Genomic DNA, 21966 nt, shown 5'->3' on the forward strand with positions numbered 1-21966 from the left:
ATTCCTTTAAAAACAGACAGCTGTAGTGAGGAGCGCTCTCCACGGAACCCAAAAGACCTGGGTCCTAGTTAATGCTTCAGATTCCTTACCTGTGAAGTCCCTAGTGCAGTTTTTCATAAGGGACACATTCACTTACTGTTGCAGTAGGTCTAAGTACATCAGACCACAAGGTTAGTGAGATGGAACAAAGTTTCCCCAAAGTAAGTGTTCAAGGTACTTAAATCATTTGACTTACAGCTGTCGCTTGGATAGTAATTTCCTTTCTTGAGCAGTTAAAATCTCCCTAAGAGCTCTCTAATGCACCATAGGGATTATCAATGTTTAGATATTTAAGAAAACAATAAAATAGCACTAAAACTGAGTCAGTGGACTCTCATAAACAACTTCGTAATGTTATAATGCCTCAAAGTTACCAGAAGCATCCATCTTAAAGAACTAGTGGAAATTTGGGGGTTGATGTAGAGCTGAGCTTTTATCCTATACAAATAGAAGCGCCCACATCAGTGGTCACTTCAAGGTTCATTAAGATTCTGAGACAGAATAGTAAAGGGAAAAAAACTAGAGAACTAAGTTTTACTTGTCTATTGCAGCAGTCAAAAGTCAGATGGTGATTACATCTAACTGAATAAAAGAAATTTGAAATACATAGTTCAAAGCTTGAGATGCATTTAAAACAACAGGAACGTGTTGAAGGTTTTGAGATTTGGTTGCTGTGTTTAGAACAGACTGATGTGAGGGGAACCTTTCTCCAAGGTGGGCAGGAAAGAGCTGGGATGCAATGGTTCTGAGGCTAGGCAGGGGGAAGGAGGAGAATGTCATCCCATAGAGTGGGTCCTTTATGTAGGATCAGGGGGCAACTTAAGGCCACACAGGATCAGATCCACCTTTAGTAGTATGAGCTGCACTTAAAAAGCTTTCCCAGGGTCTAATGGGACAATGCCGCAGGCTTTTAAGTTTGTCACCGTTTGATAACTTGGAATGTTTATTGAGCATATAAGAACATGGGAATACCCAGGCACTGTTATATTTAATAGTTTGACCCATGTATGGACAAAATTGACTTATACCTTCCTAAGAGGATCTTCAATTCCTTCTTCTAACAAAAATCATGTGTAGCCTCTAAAGTCACAAAGGCTCATTTTCTAAGGCAAAATTGCTGCCATCCTATATAAGAGGGGAAGCTTTGTAAGACTACTGATGAAATCTTGCTTATACAAATAGCTGACGTGACTGCAAAACCCATGACCCTCACCTAAAACAAGGCCATGTGTTTGGATAGCTTGGCAGTCTCAAGATGAGATTGCTAAACTACTTCTGTTATTTTTTAACACATTGAAAAAGTATCCTGGAAAAAGTCTAATCCCAATTCTGGACCTCATATCCAGAGTTGTGACTTACCCTTCCTTCCATTTTGAAACATTTCACAATGACTTAGAAAGTTCAGGCTGCTCCTGCTACACACATGTTACAGAGAGGATAGCATTTATTCCTCACTGGTTTTCTGTTTGATAACTAACATCTGAAATATTCCTGAACTTACAGGTTAGTTATCCTTAGTGAAAAGATGGATACTATCAGGGTGGAACAACAGCTTTGGACCCACTAATTAGTTAAATGTTCTTTCATTTTACTCAGATCATCAATCACTAAAGGGACAAAGGGAAGTAATCATCACTGAGGGACTGCCATATTATTTCTCCAATGTGCCAGATGCAAAGTAAACCTTTCCAGCGGGAATTAGCAAGCCCAGAATCTTACTCCAGTTTCTGGAGGACCCTCCAGCTATGAGAACTTAACCATACACAATTACCTTCACTTCAAATAAAAGACTTATTAACACAGGTCCCCATAAAAGAACAAAAGATCCTATTTACTTGGAAGTTATGAACAGGTCTTTTCTTCTACCATTTTCCTACAAAAAGATCCATGAAGCAGAACTAAGACTTGAGAATGAATTAGGATTGTTATACTACAACATGCTAACCAAACTACTTCATCCGCCCCGTCACAGGAAATAGGAAGGATATGGGACACGCTGGAATAGCAGAGAAGCATTTGATTTACCCACAAGAGAAGATCTCTACAGCTTCCCTAAACAAATTCATTCCAAATTATTATACATAACATAGGCAAGTACTGATTTCCATATCTATGCCTTTCAACTCTTGGCATTTATCTATTTTGTCTGGAAGCAACACTGAGTTCATATCTTTCAAAAAAAAAGCAAAAAGAACAAAATAATTAAAACAACTAGGGACTTCCCTGGTGGCGCAGTGGTTAAGAATCCACCTGCCAATGCAGGGGACACAGGTTCAATCCCTGGTCCGGGAGATCTCACATGCCACATAGCAACTAAGCCCGTGCATCACAACTACTGAAGCCCACGCGCCTAGAGCCTGCGCTCCACAACAAGAGAAGCCACCGCAATGAGAAGCCTGTGCACTTCAATGAAGAGTAGCCCCCGCTCGCTGCAACTAGAGAAAGCCTGCGCAGCAACAAAGACCCAATGCAGCCAAAAAATAAAATTCATTCATTAAAAAAAAATTTTTTTAAACAAAAAACTAATGGCTATTCTCCATTCTGGAAGTAAAGAAATGGAAGTAGGAAAAGAAAATAGAGGAAAAGAAAGGAAGAGGAAACTATGTTAGTGTGTTTCCAAGGCCTAAGTCAAGAGAAATCTTTCTCTAAGCATTCCTCTTTGGAGCCAATCTGTTCTTCAACACTAGATGGCACCATTGACTAATCTCATCTTGGCAAGAGACCCATTCGATTGCTGGTCCACATGGAATTGGGAACCTTCCCCACGGTTGCTTCCCACCACTTCTGCTTTTGGTTGCAACCATCCAGGCTAGACTTTGAAGGAATCTGGAGAGCACATGGATGCAAAAAGACTGGGTCACCACTGCTGTACTCTACAGTACTGCTTGGGTAATAAATATACAAGGGTTTTCTCTGCCCTTCACATATTTCATGCTCTGATTTTCCTCACTACTGATACCACTCCTGATTTCTTTAAGGACCATATCCAGTGGAGTGCTGGTAAATGTGTAACAACCAGGTCTCTAAAAAGAGGAGGAAGGGTGTTGATTTGTGGCCTTTGCCAATTTCCCTGGTGTAAATATTCCCACCATGGCTGATTTCAAGACCAACATGAATTGGGCAAAGATGCACATTAACACATTACATAGTATTACCTAAATATGCATACAATAGCTAAAAATAATCTCAAGAGCATGGATGACAGTAAATTATAGTAAAATTAGTAAGCTATGATGCATAGCGAGTATTTATTACCCTTTTCAGATATTTATTTCACTGTAAATTTATGCAATTTGCCTTCTGCATTAGAATCTCTGGGAATCTGTGTTTTTTAAGAAATCTGTGGTTTCCACACATATGGAAGTTAGAGAACCTTTATTTTGATGTAGATAAATCTGTCAGTTTTTTGCCTTATTGTTAGCACTTTGTGGATCATATTTAAGAAGTCCTTGCCCAGCTCAAGATCTCTTCTACATATGTGTCTATTACACTCCACAAAGTGTCTTCCTTCTCTGCAGTTTAGCATCAGTGTCTCCCTCTGTCTGCATGCTACAGCTAGCGTCTGGTCCATAATAACATAACCTGGCTAAACTTTTAACCAAAATAACCAACTAACATCCTCAGTTCATCTATTATCCCCTTTTCCTCATTTTCAACCCTGGCTTTATCCCTACCTCTTATCCCTCAGCAGATAAAGACTCCAGTACTGTAACGTACACTTGAAAGTTGTTAAGAGAGTAGATCTTAAATGTTCTCACCACAACATAGACTTAAATGGTCTCAACAACAACAACAAAATGGTAACTATGTGAAGTGATGGATGTGTCAACTAACGTTACTGTGGTAATCATTTTGCAATGCATACATGAATCAAGTCATCACATTGTACACCTTAAACTAACAAATTATATCAATCATATCTCCATAAAGCTGGAGGAAAAAAATACCTATCCAAGGGTTTCCTGTACCCCATGGCAGACAGCTGATGCCTCAGGGATCCGTGCCCCTGTTCAAGAGTAGGGACAGGATAAAAGCCAAAGTTTAATGCATGAGCTACTTCTCCTCCACCCCATATACCCCAATGTGAACCAATCACAAGAGCTGGCAAACAACCATGGCTATAAAAACCAAAAGTTCAAGGATGAAATGAATTCCCTCCCAGAAGAAAAGAATGCTTCTATACCCACAACTCACCAGGGCCCAGATGCTCATGAGGCACTACTGAGGTGGGAGATGTGCCCCTTGGACCAACCCCAATGAGAGTCCTGGAGCTGCAAAGGCCATCCTTCAGATGTATTCACTGCAGTAGTGGCATCATCTACCCTACTGCTAACCCTGTAATTGTACAGAAAACAGACCGAAAACTGTCCTTGAGAGACTGGACATGACTTGCCAACTGGGTTTGGCTGGAAGCCCAGATAAGAACAAATGACAACCCAAGGCAGAAGCCACAGTCACAGGCTGGACCAGACCCAAGGCCTCTGAGACCATCAGTGCCACCTGGGAGGTGATGTCAGGCCATGGGCTGAGAGCAGGGATTGAAATGACCCCCCTTCTCACTATTTTCTTACCCTAAGAAAAGGAAGAAGAGTGATAATGGTATCTTTCTGCCTGTATTCCTGGTTACTGTGATTTCTTTTGAACCTCAGATAATCTGCATGCCATGGCTCTTTCATTATTAAAAATCATGGCCATATTCAGGACCTGGGACATGGAAGAAATGCTAATCCAAGGACATTTCATCTGACCTAGGATAGTGTATCAATTACCTACAGCTGTGTAACAAATTACCATAATCTTTAGCAGCTTAAAACAATATGCATTAGTATCTCACAATTTCTGTGGGTCAGGAGCCCAGGCACAGCTTAGCTGGGTCCTCTGCTCAGCAATGCTCACAGGTGGCCACCAAGGTGTTGGCTGGATCGCTGCTGTCTCAAGGTTCCAAGAGTGTATGATTGTTGGCAGGATTCAGTTCCTCACAGGATGTTAGACAGAGGGCCTTAGTTCCTCGCTGGCTGTTGACACAAAGAGGCCCTCAGTCCCTTGCCATGTGGACCTCCCCACCATGGCAGCTTGCTTCATCAAAGTACACAAGCCAAGAAGGCAGGGGAGAGTCAGCTAGCAAGAAGGAGATCTCAATCCTTTGTAACTGAATCACAAAAGAGAGAGCCTGTCACCTTTGTCATATTATATTGGTTGGAAGCAAGTCTCTAGACCACTCCCACTCAAGGGGAGGGGATTATACTACAAGGGTGTGCATACCGGGAGGGGGTCATGGGGGGCCACCTAAGAAGCCTGCCTCCTACAGATAAAAACAAGAATTCACCAGGGTAATCCACAATCGACTACAGTGGGTTTTTCATTTTTAATTTCAGTGCCTAATGAAAGCCTTAGAATAAAAACAATGTTAATAGAAAATGCAGAAGAAAAACATCCCTCTTGTTTATAGGCAGTGGCTTTGGAGGTAACAAACCAAACCAAACCGAAACAAAATCCCTAGAGTTAGGAACCAAGTCAGTGCTCTTAAGAAGTGAGGTGCAAAATTGTGGCTGATTAGCAAAAATCAGTTCTGACATGGACTGAAATGAGAGTGAATGAATGTCAAAGATTTCCCATTTGGCCCTTGCCATTTGGCCCAATTTAAGAGGTAGTATTGGGACTTCCCTGGTGGTCCAGTGGTTGAGACTTTGCCTTCCAATGCAGGGGGTGCGGGTTCCATCCCTGGGGGAGCTAAGATCCCACATGCCTCAGGGCCAAAGAACCAAAACATAAAGCAGAAGCAATATTGTAACAAATTCAACAAAGACTTTAAAAAAAAAAATTGAAAAAAAATAAAAGAGGTAGCATCTATGAGGTGGACAAGGGAATTCAACACATTTCTGGAAGGAGGAAAGCAGAAGCCCCAGCCTCAAATTCACGTGGAAGGACCTAAGCCAACACAGGTTCTGAGCAGGGAAAGGCTCAGACCTAAGATCAGAGTTAGTGCCATGGGGGTAAACACAGCAGCTTAGTTGAAAGTCAATATAATGAAACAGCCAAGCCCGCTTTGGGACCTCTCTGCACAGCTGGCAAGTTGCCCACAGGCAGACCTATGAAAGGAAAGGAAGTTAACTGAGACAGCAGATGAAGCCTCTCTTCTCCCTCTCCAGCCTTGCTAAAATAACTGTGAAGAAAGCTTTGTGAAAGTCTTAATCCACAAGGGCAAAAAGAACATAAGTGGATTCAGCAAGGGACAAGGTTGTTTAACAAAGTGTTCAGAGGTAGAGTGTAACCAACCAAGGAGAAGCCTTAACTTAAGACACTGCAGAGAGAGATGCATACAAGAAATGAGTGCATCCCCAGAGAGACTCAGTACCTGGGAGCAGCAGGAAGGCAGGAGGAGAGCTGAAAACTGGGGTAGGTAAAAGTCTCTACACAGAAGGGTGGGATACGAAGGTTCCCTGAAGTCCCATACAACTTGGCTACCTCCCCTCTGCCAGCTGTAGGAGACCAGGGTGTGAGTGGAGCCCCAGGCTCAGGGACTCGAGTCAAAGCAGAGGGCTTGGGGAGTGAAAAGTTCAGGTCAGTGGCCAGGACTCTGAGAGCCCCGGCTCCTTCCTGCTTCTTATTCCCATGAAGCCTACATGCAGGTTACCTGGCTCAGGTACAGTCTCCCACTCACATGGGGAGCAGAGGACTCATCTCTGGAGAAACTGGTCACCCCAGAGAAAAGACCCCTTAACAGTGACATGTAGGGCCCCCATGAAAAAATCCACTTGCCACCTAATCCCCTTACAGCAAAGACCAGCAGGCAAGAGACCACTCACGAGTATCTTTCTCTGAAATACAGAAACAAAAATTTTGAGTAAGGAGTTGTTCTTTTACTCCTTCTCCACCTGTGCTCACTCTTTCCTATCTAATGGTTTTGCAGCTGCCATGTCCTGTCCTGCTGGCCATCCATTCTAGAGCCTGGTCTTTGAATGGCAGTTTGGGGCCTTGGCCTGGGGGGACCTGGGAATGTCACAGATCCAGGCCAGAACCAGTGGGATGGTTTGGCTTAATGAGTTTGCCTCTTGGGCCTCCATCTTTCCCAAAGCCATAGCCAGGTACACAACTGGTGCCTGTCCCCCATCTATTCTGCAGCATATTTAGACCCCTTACTCAATGGCAGCTGGACTCTCAGTCACCACTGCCAAGCTCTAGGTGCAGCAGACACAAAGTTCGATCTTGCCCGACGTTTTGCATTTTTGTTTTGTTTCTAACCTATGGACTTATTTATCTTGTTTTTGAACCAGGCTTTTTTTTTCCCTTCTTATATTCTATGTTCTTTTTATATTATACATTTGGAGTGGAGAAGCTGATCAAGTCATGAGGTCACGGAGGGAACCCCACATTTTGGTTTCTAGTATGATTTTACACCAAAAAGAACCAGGGCTCCCATTGGAGTAGTTGATTCTGTGTTTGGGCAAGAGAACTAGAGTTGGGACTAGATGTCATGGAGACCATCAAGGACATCTGGAGAGGTGACAAGAGAGTCAAGTTGAAGGGGCCCAAATTGTGACAAGCATCAAAAAGAAAACAACAATCGCTGTCACTGGGACCACCTGAGTTGGAGTGAGGCCCTGAGTCCATGATGATGTTCAGAAGGTACAAATAACAGACAGTGTGCCAAAGACAAGTCACATGCTCCAATCTGAGTTGGCTGATTGGTGCCTGACTTGTGCAGCACGGACCACAGCAAAGTGAGCTTGTGACTGTGGAAGTTGAACCAACCTCAGAATCAGAGGGACCTGGAGAAAAGGGTATTTAAAATTAGACTCATGGGGGAGACTGTAGGGAAATAAGCTGAGGTGACAACTTTGGGCACTGACTCAGTTTTCTTCCCCAAGATGAGGCTGGGCCCTTGTTGTTGTCAAGTTTAGCTCAAGATCAAGAAGAGCCTGCTATTGCACTATTTACAATAGCCAGGACATGGAAGCAACCTAAATGTCCATCAGCAGATGAATGGATAAAGAAGAAGTGGTACATATATACAATGGAATATTACTCAGCTGTGAAAAGCAATGAAACTGGGACATTTGTAGAGACATGGATGGACATAGGGACTGTCATACAGAGTGAAGTGAGTCAGAAAGAGAAAAACAAATATCATATTAACACATATATGTGGAACATAGAAGAATGGTACAAATCAACCGATTTGCAAGGCAGAAATAGAGACACAGATGTAGAGAACAAACATATGGACACCACGTGGGGAAAGCGGGGAGGGTTGGGGGGGAATGAATTGGGAGATTGGGACACCAAATTGTACACTCTAAATATATGCAGTTTATTGTATGTTAACTGTATCTCAATAAAAGTTCTTAAAAAAAAAAGAGGCTGCTATTTGTAAGCATTCCTCTGAATGGAAGCCCATAGATTTTTAGTGTGAGTTTTTCTAGAAGGGTGATGTGAACACCAACATAGAAGGGCAATGGGGTAGTAACAGCTGATCCAGTGAAGTCCCACCTTACATAAAGTCTGGAGCCCCACTGGGGACCTTGGGTGACAAAGGGAGTCATATCTGCTCTTCACTTCCAAATAAATTTTGTAGCTTTGGCTAATTTTATCAGGAACTTATTACAGCATGTAGAGGTGGGGCGCCTTCCTGCCTATCTAATTTATCTTGAAACAGTTCAGAGTAAGGAAAAAATGAGGATATAATAAAAGCAAAGATCAGTAATTAGAACCCCTGGGGTGAAAGAGTTGTATGAGGAAGACACAGCTGCATTACATTATACCATTTAGTTCTGGAGTAAACAGCATTTATATCATCATACTAATATAAACATTTTTCTCGCTTTTCGCTTTTCTGAATAAACCTTTAGAAAAAGTACAGACTTCATTATGGCTACAGAATAGAACATAAATGTTTAAAAAAAAAACAAAAACACTTTGATCATGTAAAAGCAAAAGGGCAGATGTCCAGAGTTAGGAGACGGAAAAATAAAAGAGCTAGAAGAACAGACGGGGAGCTCACAGGTCCAGTTCCCAGAGTGGAGAGGCAAGCGGTCCTGTCCATTGCTAAGAACCTTTTTGAAGGGCAACTGAGTAGACTCTGTTGGGATTTTAAAGTCTGTCTGGAAGGATCCAAAAGAAACCAGCCACAATAGCTGCCTCTAGATGGTGATCAGAATGCCTGAGGAACAACAGGGGAGCTTTCACTGTGGATACTTCCTATCTTGGAATTTTAAACCTTTTTAAACTTTTTAAATACAAATAAAAGTGCATAGTCAACCATCCAACTCCAGGACTGCCCCCTCCTGGAACAGCAGTATCGGTGCACAGGACCTGGCCGAGAGCCTTCACCAGCAAACTCTTGGACACAAATGCAATGCCCGTTCGGACAAAGGTGGGTGTGTTACAGAACAACCACGATGTGGAATATCACCCACTAAAGAATCCACTGGACCTGTGCTGATGAACGTGAAAAGGTGTCCCTGAATATCTCATTTAATGAGATGAGTTGCTCAATATGTGTAAGATCTCATTTTTGGTGTATTTTTGAATTAAATGTATATATGATTTATACACACAAAATATTCTGGAAGGACAGCAAACTGAACAGCAGTTACTTCTGGGGAAAAGAGAGGGGAGAACAATATCCACTAGGGATGTCTTGCTGGAATTTATTATGACACGTTTGTATAACGTGTGGACTTTTGTAGATAACTTCCCCCAAAGTATAGCACAGCCCTGTCAAGTGGAAAAAGGCCTTGGTGCTGAAGGGTAGTGAGTTCAGCTGATGAACTCCAGGGAGGAGATGCTCTGCACAGCTCTGCCTCCCTCAGGAAGAAGCCCGATGAGAGCAAGGCTTGATCCAGGACAAAGTCATTTCCGTGTCAAAAGCATCAAGACTATGCTGATGGGTCCTATCTGAGCCTGTAAGTGTTCAATAAAGTGGTCGGCAAGCCCTTGTCTGACCATGAGCTCAAGATCAGGGAGTCCCTCTACCATCACGGAACTCAAGAAACCCCAGGAAATGCTTCTCGAACGAATGAGCTCCCAGAACACTGTCCCCAGGAGCTGGTTCCCGAAGCCTGTCCAACCTGCAGTCTCAGCTGTTGGGGCTCTGGCGCCATGGCAACTACTCAAAAAAACCCAGGCCAAAAGGGTGCCGTGAGGCAACTGACCGAGGGCTGAAGCCCGTGATCCCTGGATGAGGACTCGGCTGACCAGCAGAAGTGTGGCTGTCTCAGTAAATGACACACACAGTTCTCAAAACCAGCAAGGTCATGGAATTTCTGCCCCTGTCCGGACCTGGAGGGTCAGTGGGGCCCAGAGACCTTTTGTCTGGAGGACAGTGATTTTGAACACAACCATGCCAACACCACCCACAGCTGCTGATTGTTTATTGCACAAGAAACTGGCAATACCGAGGCAAGGGGGTGGGCATTACAAAACAATCTGGTGACCAACTTAGAGCTACCAAAGGGCATTCCATACAGACACCTCAGTTATATATACATATGTACACACACCCCCACATGAACACACTCTGCACACCCATGAGCCTGAGGCTCCCAAACCCCCACGTGGCACCGTGCACCCCAACCCCCAACATGGCGAGACGCCACAGGGAAGCACAGCTGACGATTTGAGGGAAGAAGAAGGTTGAGCTGCAGTGAGCTGAGCCACTTGAATCAGCACACACAACAGAGAGGACACGGGCTGGGGTGGGGGAAGGACGAGGACCTGGGAGGTACGAGACTGTCCTCAGAAGACCCTGTGGCTGGTCTGAGGGCCTGCACGGGGGCCCAGGGACAATCACTACTCCAGCATCCCAGAGGAGTGTGTTCGCCTGGAGGATCTCAACACACAGCACGATGCCCATGGCAGAGGCTGGTAGGACCTCCAGCAATCAAGTCAGACTGTGGGCAGCAGCTCAGGGCCCTTCTGCTGGTTTCCAAGAGCATTATTTCCTCTGTGCTGGTAAAGCCGCATTTCTACGCAGAGCGAACACCCTCTACAGTAGCTGAGACACACTTCATTCTTGACCCAGACTCACGGGCTGCCTGGAGGTTTGGGGCTTGGCAGGTCAGCCCCACGTGCCCCATCGCTCCACCTAGCAAAGGGAGTTCTCCTCTATCAGAGGCGGCAAGGTCGGGGTGGCACTCGGGACAACAGCCCCCTTCCCTCTCTGTCAAGGCTCGGGGACGAGGCTGCTGGGAAGCTGAGCCGCTGGGTCAGGCCGGCCTGAGCTCATAGAACTGCTAAGCAGGTTCCTAAAGGGAGCAGCTGTTTGGGAAATTCTTGGACCAACAGTGCTGGGCCCCTCGGGGTCCCAGCCACACCTGGAGCACCAGCTCCTTGACAGGAAGTGACAGCAGCATACCAACAACAGAACACAAAGCAGCCCTACACGCAAAATGCTTCAAGTTTATGTAAAAGGGAAAAGAAAGTCTGAGGAGGTTTGCTGTTTCCATCCCACTGACACCCAAGCAGCTGGTACGACCCTTATCTGCTGGAAAGAGCGAACTGGCCAGCACTGAGTGGAGGGAGGGGCCGTGCTGCTCAGCCTCCGTAGCTGGAGCCGGCTAGCGAGGGACGAGAGGTGACCTTGACCCAGAGCTCTCTTCCCTCAGACCTTCATTTCTACAGATCACTGGAAAAGTTCTATACAAAACAGAACCTCTTTTACTGGCAAAGACTCTGGGCTTTGTCAGCCCAGAACAGCGACCCCGAGTGGCTAGACTCCTCACCTAACCAGCCTGTGAGGCCCAGGGCTTCAGCACAGGGCACTCTCCCTCACACACTCACACACACCTAGGGTTGGTCTCAGGGAAGAAGGACAGTGAGCTCTGCAGAGAGGGTCAGCCCTCCAGACTTTGCAATGTGTGATGGGGCCAAGGGTGACATGGGGGCTTTACTCTAGACTGCCACCAGTAGGTAGGAGGGAGGGGCGGGCAGGGCCTCTTGAGGTCAGGCTCTGCGGCCACCAGCCTGGTGACAGTGTGGTCCCACGCAGGGCCACCATCCGCAGGGGCCTCCTCGGGGCTGCGCAGCCAGCGGCCTCTCGGGCAGGGAGGACTCAAGACTACATATGTGCTGGGGGGTTTGGGAGGGGGCAGCTTCAGTTACTCCTGTCCAAAGCCCTCGGTCTCCTCGACAGCATACAGCAGCTTCTCCTTCAGCTGTTCATAGCTTTTGTAGGGTGGCAGATCCAGCCGGTTGAAGCTGCCGAGAAAGGAGAGCAGGGCAGTCAGCACCGGGAGGTCAGAGCTCTAACAGCCACAGGGTGGGGTCAAAAGAGCCCCCAGACTGTGGCTCCACCACAGTGCCAGCCGGTGAGACACCAGAACAGGGTCCCAGAAGGCCCTGCTGTGTCCCTGGACCCTGAAGGGGTTCGAGGAGGAGGCAGGGCTGTAGGGGAAACAGGGAACCGCACTGGGGGGACGCGGGACAGCAGCTCTTTGCTGATTGGAATAGGAGCGTTTCAATATTTCATACCTGGTATGGCCATCAGGGCACATAACTGCTGTCACAGTTCCCAAAAGATCAGAGGCCCAGGCACAGGTGGCCCAGGCCCACCACAGCCCCTCCTCTCCAAACCCAACAAATACCCCAGAACTACACACAAGTTGCTGCAGTCAAGGTCCTGAAGCCATTTCGCCCACAGGACTGCCCTCAGGGGCTCACTGGGTCTCAGGCGCTGGCCACCTCCCACCAAAACCAGCACACTCACCAGGTATGGCTTCTGGGCAGCCAGGTTTCCTTGCCAACCTTGTCAATGCAAAACTTCTGTGGTCCATTGCTACCTGTTATCCAAAGAAAAACACATTGTATATAACAGGATGGTCCCTTCCTAAGGCAGGACCCCCTGGCTGCACCACAGACGGCTCAGCCCCCTTCCCCTGACTTGCTTCCAGGAAAACACTAGGTCCTGCTCCCACTGTGAGCTGTGCTCATCTCCACCCAAGGGTGCCAGCAGGGCAAGGGAAAACGTACCAATAAGTTCAGTGAATCCCCCAACAGGGAGGCGGCAGGTCCCAGTGACGAACTGCAGCAGCCGGATCCTCTTCTCGTTGTCCATCTCCTTCACCACCTGGAACCCCGCCAGGCAAGGCAGAGTCAGGGTCCCCACAGCCCAGCACTTCGCCCTGACCTGTAACTCTGCAGTCAGCCAGGGCCCCTCTTTAGGGCTGAGAACACGGAGCCCGGACTGGGTGGGAAGGTGACAGCCACTACCTGAGAAACCCCAAAGTTGCTCTAAGAGGCTGTGTTTGTAGACTGTTCCCACCAATCTATATGACATCTCTTGGTCTCAGGGACACCTCCGGTCAGGAGGTCTCCTTCCCATGCAAGTTCCACTTTTAAAAACATACTAAGGATGAGAGTGACTGCTTAATGGGTATGAGGTTTCTTGTTTTTCTTGTTTTTCTTTTTCTCTGGCTGCACTGCACGGCTTGTGGGAATCTTAGCTGGCTGACCAGGGATTGAACCGGGGCCCTCACCTGGGCCCTCGGCAGTGAGAGCTCGGAGTCCTATCCACTGGACCACCAGGGAATTCTCTGTATGAGGTTTCTTTTTAAGGGAGATGAAACGTGCTGGAATTCAATAGTGGTGATGGTTGCACAACATTGTCAAAAGCCATTGTAAAAGCCACTGAACTGTATACCTTAAAATATTTAACAAGGTGAATTTTATGGTATGTGACCTTCACCTCCACGGGAAACCTAGATACGCTCATTGTTTTTTATGTATGCTATACTTCAAAACTGACAACAACAAACCCACTCATATAAAGGAATCGATTCATCGTATCCAGGACAACGAGCTCTTTCAGTTTCTCTGGAGCCAAGCCCATGCTTTCCCGTCACACCTGGCAGGAAGGAGACCACGTGACGTACCAGAGCTTTCCTTCCTGCCTACAGGCTCCCCCCCGCCGCCCTGGGCCGTGGACACCAACGTTTGGAGCTGGCCCACCACCGACACCTCCTGTCAAATGCAGAGGCCACGGCCCAGCTGCAATCGCTCCTTTCGTCCCCAGGTTGAGTTTCTCATCTCCTTTGGCAAGTCGGGGCGGGGGAGGCGAGGAGAGTGCCAAAGACGAGGGAGGTGGATAACATAGCAAGCATCCTCGAGCTTGGCATCGAACCAGGTCTCGCCTCCTGTGGGGACTGCTCGACGTCCCTGCCGAGACCCTCGCCCTGACTGCGGGGACCAGACCCAGGGCCCACCTGCCAGAACCACTGGATCTGTTTGCTGTTCTTGGTGTAGTGCCGGTAGATGGTGTTCTTCTGCCAGTCGCTCATATCTATCTCCTGCATGCCGCACAGCATCAGCTGCGGAGGAGAGAGAGGCTGATGGGCACCCGGCGCCAGCCCCTCCCCGACGGCGCACCGCGCCTCGTACGCCCCCCAGCAGATGAGAGCATCCCGCACACCTTCAACTACTTCCGCCAGCAGTTTTGATAGTATGGGTAACACACGTCTTACACGTGGACCCCCTGTAAACAAGGGCCCAGGTAAGGGCACGTGTGAGACTCAAATCAACGTTATTCGCCTGCTGCTGCCGTCCTGGGAGAGTGTGGTGGTGTTCCTGATGAGTCGCTGTGGGTGCGCAGTGAGGCTATCAAAGGGTGGGACAGGCCCAGAAGCTGGGGTTCAGGGTCCCAACGACCTCCGCTCTCACCTCCAGCTCTTTCTCGTCAAAGTAGCGCAACCACTCCAGGGGGGCCACCTCGTTGAAGCCATCCAGGAAGGCCTTGGTCTGCTCTTCCACGCCCCGGGTGAAACGCCAGTCGGTCAGCAGCCTGAAACCGAGATCGGCTGTTGGTGGAGCCCGAGACCCACCACTCAGGAGGAGCTCGGGGCCTGCCGGGGGGGCCGCTGTCGGCAGCAAGGGTGAAGCTGAGAGTCGACCTCGGGCAGCGGGGAGACCCAGACTGCTGCCAGCCCCAGAGCACGGCCTTCAAAACCTCACAGTAACCCGCAGACACTTGAATCTCTGAACTCCCTCCCCCTGCTCCTCCCACAACCACTGACCGAACCTCAGACGAGTGGCGTTAAAAGACCAGAGCAGGGGCCCTGAAATGAATGTGCACGTTTGTGACGATCGCACGTGTAACAGTGGGTTTAAGCGGGCAGAATGCAGACCCCCTTTCAGTTAGGAGAAAGAAGAGGGAGATGCTGAAGTTTTATGCCTCTTTAAAGAAACTCAGCCCTGCGGCCTTGGAGTCGGCCACTTGGGAACAAAGAGCACCCGGGAGCTGCGACAGAGGGCCTCGGGGTGTGGCTCCCCCAGCTCTGGTCAGCATGGGACTGGCCACGGCAGCCATCTGAGGTCAGTGCAAAGGGAGAGGTTCTTTCTATCCCTGGTGACCCAGGAGCCACACGTGAGGGGCCTGGCTGAAGAGGGCACCCCGGGATAAGCGCAGGAGACCCCTTCTCTGCGGCCGGCTGTGTCTCTGCTCCCCTTTCCACGGGCCCCCGGGGCCCAAGCGCTTGAGACTCACATGATGTACTCTTCCTTGTTCTCCTCTGTCACGCGGATGCTCTCACCACCTTCCTTCAGCTCATGAGTTGTCACCTTGCCCAGGATCTCCATGTCCTGGATGAAGTATAGCTCTAGGCCACACTCTTCCAGGTTGTTCTCTCTGCAGGCACAAAAGACCAAGAGGGAAGATGTGTGTCTTAGAATTGTCTTCCCTCCATCCTGTTCCATCACTCACTTTTAGTGCCTGTGGGACACGAGGACTCAGGTCGAACCCAGAACAATGCCACCGGACATCTCCCTGACGCAAGGAGAGAATTCCAGAGCTGCCCTGCAGGGGGACCTAGAAGCTGTGTGTCTCCATCTGCACTACTACCCACCCCAAGACCCCTCCTCTCTCAGCGCAGGGAGGTGGAGGGGACTCACTTGATCCAGAGGATAGAGTTGTAGAATTCGGGGTCGATGGATTCCAGGTCTTTCAGGGTTGGTCTCTTGTTTAGCATCCGCTTGTAGAAAGGGAGAGTGAAGCCTGTGTCAATGAACTTTCCGTGGTACAGAGCCTGAGGAAGGAAGAGATACGGCAGAGAGGTCTGGTTTTCCTAGGATGCCACACATGAGAGCCCAGCTAATGCTCTCTGCCCTCCTGAGCATCCGGCTACCCCAAGGGCCTGAAGGGTAGGTCTGCCTCGCTCTTGGTCCTGCCTGCAGACCTCGGAGACGGGCAGAGCTGGCTGCTCAGGAGCCCACCTCCGGCTCCTTGCCTGCCTGCCAGCTCCCTGCTCTAGCAGGGATCTGCCCCCATGCACACAGAGAAGATTCATTCAGCACAGCTCCAGGTGGCGGCCCTGACTCACTGCCGCTCAGAGCTGGGCAGCAGAGGCAGCCAAAAATAATGCAGACGCCACTGCTGGCGGGCCAGTGGTGAGTAATAGTCTAGGGTTTTACTGGTCTGTCCTGTCAGCTGCGGGGCCAGGCGGGTCTCTAGACCTAGGAAGAATGTGCCCACTTCCTGAGCCCCACACCTTGGCCAAGAACTTCCAGACAAAGGGAAGGGACATATTTAGTCATGGGCTCTTGGGTCCTCCTGAGAGGGGAGTGGGGCAGACACTCACTCGGGAAGTCAGGGGAAGAAGCAAAGGAAACTTAGCAGTGAAACGTCTCAAGCTACCAAATGTGGCTTGTGGCTCCCACAGGCTCTGCCATCTCTATCCTGGTTCTTAAAACTCACGAGACATTCAACAGGATGCACATGACAAGACCCCCTTTCCATATTCATCCTGTGCTCATATTTCCACATAAACACAAATACCCGACTCCCCTTTCCCTACGTTGCCCTCCTCCTGACAGATGCCTCCTACATCTTGCACAGACAGGTCTACCAGGGTTCTGTTCTCAGTTAGTGGAGATTCCAAATCCCCTTCCAGAAGGCCTAAGCCTCAGTCAGACACTCCCAAACGCTGCCACCCAGCTCATGGCAACACCCAGAGACGGGCAGCAGGTGGGCCGTGCCCGTCATCCTCCACCCTCAACAGGGCATGCACTGAATGTTAAGTGAAGACTTTGATCCAGGGGCTCTGGGCTTTCGCTTGACAAGTTCTACACACCATGAAAACCTTCTCTGCCCCTTGGGGTGGCCACTGAGAGAACTCTTTCCAGATCTCTCTTTTTGCATCTTCAGTGAGAAGTTCTGTAAAAGGATGAGGGTGGGGCTCAGAGAGGGGGTGCCAGTCTGCGGGGCTGCTGGTGGTGTGTAGGGTCGCTGCCCGCCCTGGAGGGCTCGTGGCAGCGAATCTTACCATGGCGATGAATCGGCCAATAAAGCGGAAGTAGGTGAGGTGGTCGGGGTTGATGGAGGAAGCGGGGTTGATTTGCAGGCAGTAATTGTTCTTCCCAGCGTATTCAAATAAACAGTACATGGGGTTGAGCACCTCGTGGGACAGGAGGAAAAACCACTCTCTGTGAGAGAAGAGAGAGAGAAACAAGACTAATGGATCCCTCCCTGCACAACCGCTCTGGAGGTGCGACTCTCCTATGCAGTCCCGGTTCTCCTAGTCTGGAGACACGCGTCCTGGGGAGGCAGCCCCACTGGGATCAGCACCTGGGCTAACCTCTCAGAACAGCTGGTCAGTAAATACAGTGGGATCAGACTTAGGGTGAACCAGAACAACAACTGCACTTGATGATGACATTCAGGAAAACCTGCGTGCATGTGTGTGGGCTCCAGGTGCTGCATTCCAGGATTTTCCAGCTGATATCCAAGCGTCAAATGGCAAAGAGGCTCCTTGCACCCTGAGCCACTATGCACAGTTGTGTAGGCTGTGCACTGCACAATGACACGATATTGCAATATCATAAATTTGTATGTTTATCAAAACAAAATTTTCTTGCAAATAGCAGTCAAGCTGCCTTTTTTCTGATAAAACCAGTATATCTCAGCCATTTTCCAACACAGAAGCATCTTGACAAAGGGCATCTTTTTCTAAATCCTGCAAAGCTGCTGTATGAATAGCAGCCACCCTGTTTCCGCCCTACCTGAATAGGCAGCATTACGTGAATACACAAAAATATGTTCCTAACTGCATGAGAACTCTGTAACCCATGCAGCGTCTACATTTCATTGCCACCAGCTACAGTGCAGGTATCTCACTGCCCTTGCACTTTGCCACCCCCTCACCCCAGACCCCATCACCACACCCTTCCCCATACGTCCACACATCTGAACCAACGCCCACGCCTCAGCATCTCTTTGCGCCCTAGGTACAAGCCTCAAGCCAGAATTCAGAGTCCTCTGGGGCTTGAGCTAAACGAGCAGGGGGACATCCCAAGGGGGCCAGTCCCTGGCTGCTGGGCTGTTTGGTGGCTGGGCAGGCGAGGAGTCCTTCGATGCAGAGGGTGCCCCGGTATCCTGTCCGTGGTTCTACCCTGTGGTAGAACAGCATGACGTAACCTACCATAGGGTAAAACCACTGGCAGGACACAGAGAGACAGACACACACGGGGCGGGAGCCACACCACCAAGCAGAGCCTAGAGAGGAGGTCACCACAGTCACCACGGAAAAAAGAGCAATTGATCCATGGGGGCCAACACAGAGGGCAATGCCACCAGCACACAGAGGACCAGAAGCAAGTTAACCCAACACCAAGCGAGAAGACGTCCCCACACCATGAGAGGTCAGCGAGCTGAGCAGTCACCGCAGGCCAAGATGCTCCTTCTCTCTGCCGGGGCCCTTATGCCTCATCGTCCGAGGCAACATTTTGCCAGAGAGTCTGTTAACTTTTGCAGGTGGACTGAGGTGAGGGCAAGACAATGCTCTGAGCTCTTTTTAGGGTTATATCAGTCACTTTAATCTCCTGACCGACCCTGTGCACGTGACATGCAGCTGCGTGCTGATCAATGCCCTTTGGATTGTGACACAGCTTATACATGCCAGGTGTGCTCCACGTCAGCCCACTTAACACGCCCCGGCTGCCTCAAGAGGAACTGAAGCCCAGGGTCGATTCTAATGGACAACCACTTAACACCGATATTTAACCACTGCCCACTGGCGCAGTCGGATTGGTTAAAGTATAGAAATAACGACACGTTGGTTGGTAAAGAGCCATTGTCCTGAGCCCCTCCCCTGGAAGCCCCCCAGCCTCCCCATCACCCAGTAACTAAAAGGTTGATGCCTCGCCCAGCAGGGGACCCCCAGACCCAGCTCCAGCCCCCCTTCGGACCAGCCACACCTCTGCCCACTCCTGAAGATGCAGGAGAGACTTGGCAACAGTCTGAGCAAGAAGGAGGCAGCTTTCCGGGTGTGGGCCCCTGTAGCCTGGGGAAGCGGGCTGCAGCACAGCCTTCCGGGGCCCCCAGCTCACCTGGCAATGCCTCCGTAGTCCAGGCCCTCCTCGCCACGCATGATGATGTACAGCCGGCGGCGCAGGTCATAGGGCTTCATGTTCATGATCTGGGGAGACAGAAGATTGTGGCCAGCCTGCCACTCTCCCTGCAATGGCAGGCTGGGGGTGCTGTTCGGCCCACACCTTGAGCACTCTACTATGTGGGCTTAACAGGCCACATGACAGAAGACAGGGTAGCAGGAGGGGGCCTTCTGCCTGCCCCTGTCTTAAACACAGTGATTATTCTCTAACCTGTTGGAAAGAATCCTCAAAAAGTGTCTGCCTGGAAACGCTGATCTTCACGTGGCTGGGGAGAGCATTTGACTGAAAAGAAAAGGAAAAAACAAATCTCAAACTGGGGTCTTGGTGGTAACTATTCAGTCTGGTCACCTGTCTGAACAGGCTTCCCCACCCCCCGGGCTTGGGGAGAGAACTTGGCTGGCTTCCTGGAGATAATGTCACAAAACTGCTCGAGGTGAGACAAGTGACCTGCTCCCACCTAAGACACAGGCATTCCAGTGCCCGCTGCTGGACTGGGAAATTATGCTGAAATAACTCTACAACCCCAATCTCTGGCGGAGGTCCCAGTACCAAAACTCACATGGCAGAGGAAACGGAACTGGTGATACTTCCACCGAAAACTTCGGTCGTAGGCACCAGGGGAACCTTGCTTTGTCCTGGGAAGAGCAAAGATGTTCTGGAATCCATGTGATTTCTCAAAAATTAGCAACGTTTCTTGTTAGCCCTAAGGAAAGCTGATGCTACGTTAATTTAAAGAAGAGTAAAGTAAGGCATAAAAGCAAAAGAGTGACTTCCACTGAGATCTTCTGCAGATTTGAAGATTAAAAAGAAAAACTAGATATAAAGCCAGACCTCTCGCTTTTAAAGAAAGACCACCGATGTTATTCTGAGTAAATAGAGTAGCCCCTTCCCTCCCCATCCCCACTAGTGTGACATCGAAACAGGCCACTAGAGGGCAGTAAGAGCAGCTATACCAGGCCTGTGCTAACAGCGATGTCATCTGTGCAGTCCTTACCCAGACTCAAACCCCGGGCGAGGATCCTTAAAGGTGGTGGTGCGAGTATTGTGGTCCACGAAGTAACGCACCCCCTCGCTGGTGTACTTCATCTCCCACCCTGGGGGCAGAGCTGGTTCCTGGATCATCCTGGAAACATGGGAAGAGAGGAGCTAAGGGCTGGCCTGACTTTCTGGGCCTCCATGCTAAGGAGGCTAGGGTCCCCGAAGTGCTGCTTTCTCTCTGCTTTTACCCAGGCCCTGCAGAGCCCCCAACGGTGGGCCTTGAGGAAATGCACTTGGCAATACCCAAGTCCTAAGGATGGTCCTGCAGCAGAGAGAGGTCATTTACGGTCCCAAGGCCATCGAATGGGCCCTGGCTGGCTCCAAGAACGAGCCGTGGCCTGAGCAGGCACCAGCAATCCCAAGGCACCAAGTGCCCATCCCAGACTAGTTTCCAGGGGGTTGGGAAAAGAGAGTGTTGGGGCTGGGTGGAGGGCAATTCTCAAGTCTTCTGAAATCACATGATCGGCAGCCTGCACAACTGGCACAGAGACCAGCAACACCTGCCAGCGAGGCCACCCTGCACCCACGAGGAAGGCCAATTTAAGGTGCCACTGTCAAGCTCTCACGGGGCCGACACTATATCGTGAGGGTCCCGGGGCATTTGCATGTGGCTAAAGGTCCCAGAACGTCAGCTGTGAAGGACAAATGCTGTCCAAGGCCACCGGGCCAATACTAGAGGTGCACAGGGCCCCGTCCCCCCAGACCCCTCCCAGCCTGAGTCCTTACCCCTGGGTCCGAGGGTCCTCCCACTGGGTAGTGCGTGTGTTATGGTTCACGTAATACACCCGTCCGTTGTCCTGTCTCTTCTCTGTCAGGGAAGAAGAACGGGAAGCAGACTCAGACTGAGACGTGTTGAGCCCATGCCCTCTCCCCTCTGGCGCCCACCTTCTGGGTGCTGGGTCTGAACTTCTGCCCCTGTTCCCAACCTGTTAGAGAAGTTTAACCAGCACAAGCCTGGCTCACTTACATCTGTCACTGGCGAAAAGGACAAAGAGAATCTTTCCCCACTGGGGAGTAGGGGAGGGATGTACACATTTTCAACTCAAGATCAAGCACTGTCTCTGGTTGGTTGATGTGCTGGAGGCAAGGGGTGGTGTGGCAACACAGAGGGGGAGCAGCTGAAACCAGAGGCGTAATTGCATCCAGCTGTGTGCAAAGTGGAGGCACAGCCCAGCCTCCCCTGGACCCTGGTCCCCACCCCAGTCCATCACAGCTGCTCTCTGGTCCTGCAACAGCTCCATCCACTGGATGCAACTGACCCTGGTGTCCCTGTCCCACAGGCAGGGTCACTGTGGGGTGGCTGCATCTGCCCTCATCCCTCTCTGATCAGAGCTCTGCACCACATGGCCTATGTACCCTCCTGCCTAAAGGCAAAGTTTTGCTCTCAAACTCCTACGTCGAGGCAAAACCTCTGTGCTGCATACGTACAAACAGACCCCTGGAGATGTGGGCACCTACAATGCTGTCTTGGTCTTATTCCCAAGTGTGTGCTTCAAGATGGGGCAGGGTTTG

At 49.7% G+C, this 21966-nt stretch overlaps 1 protein-coding gene across 3 annotated transcripts in view; it reads right to left on the reverse strand.

Moving 5' to 3' along the window:
* Positions 1-10397: 10397 nt before the first annotated feature.
* WWP2 (WW domain containing E3 ubiquitin protein ligase 2) overlaps positions 10398-21966 on the reverse strand; it is a 175748-nt gene continuing 164179 nt past the window's right edge. For all 3 annotated transcript variants that reach the window (XM_057713661.1, XM_057713660.1, XM_057713662.1), the window contains exons 12-24: positions 21181-21262; positions 20411-20539; positions 19976-20051; positions 19627-19698; positions 19354-19442; positions 17292-17451; positions 15922-16055; positions 15518-15658; positions 14695-14815; positions 14241-14345; positions 13009-13105; positions 12746-12818; positions 10398-12237 (exon numbers count right to left, since the gene is read on the reverse strand). In XM_057713661.1, coding sequence (XP_057569644.1) covers positions 12138-12237; positions 12746-12818; positions 13009-13105; positions 14241-14345; positions 14695-14815; positions 15518-15658; positions 15922-16055; positions 17292-17451; positions 19354-19442; positions 19627-19698; positions 19976-20051; positions 20411-20539; positions 21181-21262 — 1379 coding nt within the window. In that variant the 3' untranslated portion in view covers positions 10398-12137. The remainder of the gene's footprint in view (positions 12238-12745; positions 12819-13008; positions 13106-14240; positions 14346-14694; positions 14816-15517; positions 15659-15921; positions 16056-17291; positions 17452-19353; positions 19443-19626; positions 19699-19975; positions 20052-20410; positions 20540-21180; positions 21263-21966) is intronic.

Source organism: Hippopotamus amphibius, chromosome 16 (assembly GCF_030028045.1).
Source record: "Hippopotamus amphibius kiboko isolate mHipAmp2 chromosome 16, mHipAmp2.hap2, whole genome shotgun sequence".
NCBI lineage: Eukaryota > Metazoa > Chordata > Mammalia > Artiodactyla > Hippopotamidae > Hippopotamus > Hippopotamus amphibius.